The 6,598-nt window shown below is 37.3% G+C and overlaps 1 protein-coding gene across 2 annotated transcripts in view; it reads left to right on the forward strand.

Annotated features, from left to right (window-relative positions):
* LOC134344112 (transmembrane anterior posterior transformation protein 1-like) overlaps positions 1-2,371 on the forward strand; it is a 103,257-nt gene extending 100,886 nt beyond the window's left edge. Inside the window, exon 14 of one of the 2 annotated variants that reach the window (XM_063043396.1) lies at positions 598-2,368. In XM_063043396.1, the coding sequence (XP_062899466.1) occupies positions 598-827 (230 nt within the window). In that variant the 3' untranslated portion in view covers positions 828-2,368. Of the gene's footprint in view, positions 1-597 lie in introns of both variants that reach the window. The other variant, XM_063043397.1, reaches the window with a different exon arrangement.
* Positions 2,372-6,598: the final 4,227 nt, after the last annotated feature.

A 6,598-nucleotide genomic window follows, 5' to 3' on the forward strand; every position in this document is an offset into this window, starting at 1 on the left:
ACAGGCAGTAAGGACTGATTTCATTTGTTTTATTTTCATCTTTTATAATTGAGATGAGTTTCCTGGAGAGCAAGAGAAAATTGTGATTTTGACAGTTTAAAAATAAAACTGTTGGTCCAGGTGCTGCTGTCAGTTCAGAGAGGGGCTACAGTGATGAGTGAGTTATCTTTGACAAATTGCTGCTCCAACAGTTTATCTTCAAATATTACCCACTTTATCCACAAGCAAAGTAGTTAATACAAACAAGATATCAATCTGTCCAAGAAAACCAGATTAATTAGTTTTGATTGCCCTATGTTGGTTTACTGTAGTTCTTCAGGAAAATATAAAGTAGTATTGCTGGTAATAACTGTTAGTTGATCATCGTGTCATGGAACAAAAGGACTGAAGTCTTCAAAAAAATTTAATTTAGTGTAACAAATCATATGCATAAATTACAGATAATATTTTACCTGTTTTGTATAATTTTTTGGTATTTTGTGTAGAAAATCCAAAATGGTTCAAGCATTTTACTATGGAGGAATGGTTTTGATTAAAAGATAAAGATTTAAATTGTGATGATATGCATTTGAGCAACCTGTAATTTCATTCTGACAGGTGTTCCAGGAGAAGAAATGCAATCAGACTTCATCATTAGCCAACCTGTATCTCTATCAGAAAGTGTATCGGCTCTGGTCTCAAGTAACAGTACTGACCAATTTCTTACAACCCCCAATATAGAGGACAAAGGAATACCACAGGAAAAATCTGATGGCAAACAATCTTCTTCAAAAGAAGATCTACTTGAAATAGACAGGTTTACAATTTGTGGAAATCGAATTGATTGATTATTGCACCAATCCTTAGAAGTGCAGCTTTTAATTTAAGCCTTTGCTATTTCGCGAATGGAACATTGTTGAGCTTGAGAGTATATAAAGGTTCAAAAGCTGCCAAAGGAGGCACTGATCAGGAATATTTATTAAAATCTTTATAATTTATTAATGATTCAAACCAAAATATATTTTACCTTGTTTCCATCTCTGGAGATAATTTGGCTTGGAATATAACGTTTTGGTTTGTGTATCAATTTCCTGTGGCAAAGGAAGAAAATCTTTTAGTTGGTTTCTATGGAGACCTGGCAGATAAATGCTTTCAAAGACAGCTTTCTTTACAGCTGTATAGACTTCTGTGCAATATTTCTTGCCACTTATAATGCAATTACACCTTCATACAATAATGTGAACATACAGCCAGATAACTTTTATTTTGGCTTTTTAAAATGTTTTTAACAAGATTTTCTTGTATTTGCAGAATTTCATTGTAGATATGTGCCTATTGCAGTGATTTTTTTTAAAGAAATCTAATCCTATTCTGGAAAGGAAATGTTGGCAAGCTGATCCCAAAATTTGCAGTTGACGTTTACAGTTATTTCTGGGGAAGTTTCAGTTATAAGTTGAACATGCAAGAGTTAGCAATAAAGAAAATATTGCTGTGTGGATTTTTTTTAAAGGAAGCACCTGTATATGTCCACAGAATTTTTCTAATAGAAGACTGCTGAAATATCCAGAGTTACTGATTATCTGAAAGAGAAAGCGATTATCTTAAAGTTTTGTCTCAGATTTGATGTCTTGCCTTTCAGATGCTGGTAAAGTTGCCAGCTGCTTTCAACATTTTCTACTGTTATTCACGATTTCCATTATTCTTGGACTTTTTTTTTGCTGTATCCTAAGAATTGATTTTATAGTATAATAGAAAAACTGGAGATCCAAGTTATTCAAGTGAGTGAACAAGCAAAATCTTGGAAACAATGGAAGGAATGAAAAATAGAAGCTTAAATTCTGAAGGGGTTTAAGAAGAAAAAGTTAAATTGGTAAGAGGCAAAAATGGATAATTTTCCGATAACTTATTACATGAACAAAGGAAGGTGTGCAAGACTCACTTACCTTACTGAACTGCATTAATCTATCATAGTTCTTTTATGTGCAATGTTCCTAGCTTTTTTTGCACTAAAGACAATGTTTTTGTTTAAGATTTTATGAGAAAACATTACACAAATTTCTAACTTTCAACAGCTCAAAAACATTTTTCATGGCATATTTCATGTTAACTGAAAGTTTATCTGGTCTGAACAAAGTAGCACCAGGTGGATTTGAATAATTGTGTCATTAATTTCAGGGTGCTATCTAGGTTACAAATATCCAAATTTCAAAAAAACTACAATGACATTCTCTCTACTCGCTTTCAATTTAACTGAAAAAAGACATAACTGAAATTTATAAAGGCACCAAATAAAAACCTGTATCTTTTTATAATTAGTACAAAATGTTAAAGTGCTCAATAAAAGTCCTTTTGTAACTCAAATTCTTTGATTCTTTTTAATGTTTCATAGAAGATCATAATAAACAACTAAAATGTTTGTCAAAGATCCAAGCAGATGTATTGCCAAATTAATTATATGTGCTTGGAGATTAAGGCATGATTGACTAGTTTGCATGAGTGTTTGATAAGGATCAAGTATAAAATTTGTAATGGTATAAATTTTGACAGTATACTTTAAGTGGAGTTTCACTTTTTTTAATGACTTTATATTATATTACTTGCTGGACTAAGCTGTATTGTTCTTTCAAAGGCTGAATATTAGACCATAAGACATAGAAGTAGAATTAGGCCATTTGGCTCATCAAGTCTGCTCCTCAATTTAATCATGGCTGATCATTTTTTCTTCCTGAGCCCCACTCCCCAGTCTTCTCCACATTACCTTTGATGCCATGTCCAATCAAGAACCTATCAAGCTCTGCCTTAAATATACCCAATGACCCAGCCTCCACAGCTGCCTGTGGTAATAAATTCCTCAAATTCACTACCCTCTGGCTAAAGAAATTTCTCCGCATCTCGGTTTTAAATGGATACCCCTCTATCCTGAGGCTATGCCCTCTTGTCTTAGATTCCCCCCACCATGGGAAACATCCTTTCCATACTACTGTCTAGACCTTTCAATATTTGAAAGGTTTCAATGAGATCCCCTCTCATTCTTCTAAATTCCAGCGAGTGCAGACCCAGAGCTATCAAAAGTTTGTCGTATGGTGACCCTTTTATTCCAGAATCATCATGCTTATGAACCTCCTCTGAATGCCCTCCAATGCCAGCACATCTTTTCTAAGATGAGGAACCTAAAACTATTCACAATACTCAAGGTGAGGCCTCACCAGTGCCTTACAAAACCTCAGCATCATATCCCTGTTCTTTTATTCTGGACCTCTTGGAATGAATGCTAACATTGCATTTGCCTTCCTCACCACCGGCTCTACCTGCAAATTAACTTTTCTGGTGTTCTGTTCAAGAACTCCCAAGTCCCTTTGCATCTCAGATATTTGGATTTGCTCCCCATTTAGAAAATAGTCTGCACCTTTATTTCTTTTACCGAAGTGCATGGCCATGCTGTTTTCAACATTGTATTTCATTTGCCACTTCCTTGCCCATTCTCTTAATCTGTCCAAGTCCTTCTGCATTCTACCAGTTTCCTCAACACTATCCACCCCTCCACCAGTCTTTCTATCATCTGTAAACTTGGCAACAAAGCCATTTATTCCATCAACTAAATCATTGATATACAGCATAAAAAGAAGTGGTCCCAACAGTAACCCTTGCGGAAATCCACTAGTCACTGGCAGCCAACCAGAAAAGGATCCTTTTATTCCCACTCAATGCCTCCTACCAATCAGCCAATGCTCTAACCATGCCAGTAACTTACCTGTAATACCATGGGCTCTTAACTTGGTAAGCAGCCTCCTGTGTGGAACTTTGTCAAAGGCCTTCTGAAAGTCCAAATATACAACATCCACTGCATCCCCTTTATCCTACTTGCAATCTCCTCAGAGAATTCCAACAGGTTCATCAGGCAAGATTTCCCTTAAGGAAACCATGCTGACTTTGTGCCATCTTGTCCTGTGTCACCAAGTACTCCATAACCTCAGCCTTAACAATTGACTGCCAACATCTTCCCAGCCACTGAGGTCAGGCTAATTGGTCTATAATTTCCTTTCTGCTGCCTTCCTCCTTTCTTAGAGTGAAATAACATTTGCAATTTTCCAGTCCTCTGGCGTCATACCAGAATTCATTAATTTTTGAAAGATCTTTACTAATGCCTCCACAATCTCTACCACTACCTCTTTCAGAACCTTAGGGTGCAGTTCATCTGGTCTGGGTGATTTATCTACCCTTGGTTTTTCCAGCTTTTTGAGAAGTAACTGCACTCACTTCTGTTCCCTTGCACCCTTCAACATCTGGCACATTGCCTTTGTCTTCCACATTGAAGACTGATGTAAAATACTCCATTTAGTTTATCTGCCATCTGCTTGTCCCCTGTTATCATTTTTCAGGCCTTTTTTTTTTACCAGTCCTATATCCACTCATCTCTTTTTTTAAAACTTTTACTATCCTCTTTGATATTGTTTGCTAGCTTGCTTTCATATTTCATCTTTTCCCTCCTAATGATTCTTTTAGTTGCTCTCAGTAGGTTTTTAAAACCTTCTTAATCCTCTGTCTTACCACTGATTTTTGCATTGTTGTATGCCCTCCCTTTGACTTCCCTTGCCAGTCGCGGTTGTACTGTTTTGCTATTTGAGTATTTCTTTGTTTCTGGAATACTTCTATCCTGCTCCTTCCTCATTTATCCCAGAAACTTATGCCATTCCTGCTCTGCTATCATCCCTGGCAGCAGCTCCTTCAAATTTAATTTAGTCAAATCCTCTCTCATACTACTGTAATTTCCTTTACTCCACTGAAATACTACTATGTTAGACTTTACTTTCTCCCTATAGAATTTCAAGTTGGACTCAAATCATATTGTGATTACCAGTTCCAAAGGGATCTTTTACCGTAAGTCCCTAATCACCTCCGGTTCATTACATAACACCCAGTCCAGTATAGCTGAACCCTTAGTAGGCTTATTGACAAACTGCTCTAAAAAGCCATCTCATAGGCATTCAACACTCTGTTGGGATCCATTACCAACCTGATTTTCCCAATTGACCTGCATGTTGAAATCTTCCATGACTATCATAACATTGCCCTGTTGATACGCTTTTTTTTAAATTCCTATTATAATCTGTGGTCACATCCCAGCTACTGTCGGAGGCCTGTATCTAACTGCCATCAGGCTCCTTTTACCCTTGGTTTCTTAACTCAATCCACAAGGATTCAACATCTTCCAATCCTATGTAACATCTTTCTACTGATTTGATGCCATTCTTTACCAGCAGAGCCACGCCACCCCCTCTGCCTACCTTTCTGTCCCTCCAAAATGTGTAACCTTGGACTTTCAGCTCCCAACTACACTCATCCTTCAGCCATGATTAAGTGATGGCTACAACATCATACCTGACAGTCTGTAATAATGCAACAAAATCATCCACCTTATTTCTTATATGCTGTGCATTGAAATACAACACAATACTGTATTTGCTACAGTAGATTTGGTATAATTACCTGAAATAAATAATTCGTTGCCAAATTTGAACTGAACATAATGACTAAAGTTAAGAGGAAAATGCAGATTACAGTTCCAAACTGAGCTCAGAATCAGAATAAAATTTAATATCACCGACACATATGAGATTGTTGTGTCGTGGCAATGGTACAGTGAAATACATAATATAAAAAGTATGAATTACAATAAGGTGTGTGTGTGAAGTATGGATTAAATAAGTGTGCAAAAGAGAAGCAAAAAAAAAAGCATAATGAAGTAGTATACGTCAGTTCATTTGCCTGTTCAGAACTCTGATGCCGGAGGAGAAAAAATTGTTCATAGAACTGATGAGTGTATATCTTCAAGCATCTGTCCCACATCTTTGATGGTAGCAATGAGAAGAGGGCATTTCCTGGGTGATGGAGGTTCTTAATGATGGGTGCTTCCTTTTTGAGGCTTTGCCTTTTGAAGATTTCCTCATTGCTGGGGAAGCTAGTGCCCATGATAGAGCTGGCTGAGTTTGCAACTTTCTCCAATCTTGTGCAGTGGCTCATCCATACCAAAAGATGATGCAACCAGTTAGGATGCTCTCCACAGAACGTATATAGAAATTTGCTTGTGTCTTCAGTGACATACCAAATCTCCTCAAACTCCTAATGAAATACAGCCACTGTCATGCCTCCTTTGTAATTGCATCAATATGTTGGACCCAGGATAGATCTTCAGAGATGTTGACTTCCAGGAAATGTAAACTGCTCACCCTTTCCACTGCTGATCCATCAATGAGGACTATTGTGTATCCCCTCAATTTTCCTTTCCTGGGGTCCATAATCGATTCCTTGGTCTTCCTGACATTGAGTGCAAGGTTGTTGTTGGGACACCACTCAAGGAGCTGATCTATCTCATTCCTGTACACCACCTCACCTCATGTAAAATTCTGCCAATACTAGTCTGTTAGCAACAAATTTATAGATGGTGTTTGAACTGTACATAGCCACACAGTCATGGGTGCAGAGAAAATAGAGTAGTGGGCTAAGCATGCTTTCTTGAGGTGCGCAAGTGTTGATTGTCAGCAAGGAGGGAATGTTATTTCTGATCCACACTGACTGTGGCCTCTTGATAAGGAAGTCAAGGATCCAGTTGCAGAGGAAG

Source organism: Mobula hypostoma, chromosome 3 (genome assembly GCF_963921235.1).
Source record: "Mobula hypostoma chromosome 3, sMobHyp1.1, whole genome shotgun sequence".
Lineage (NCBI taxonomy): Eukaryota > Metazoa > Chordata > Chondrichthyes > Myliobatiformes > Myliobatidae > Mobula > Mobula hypostoma.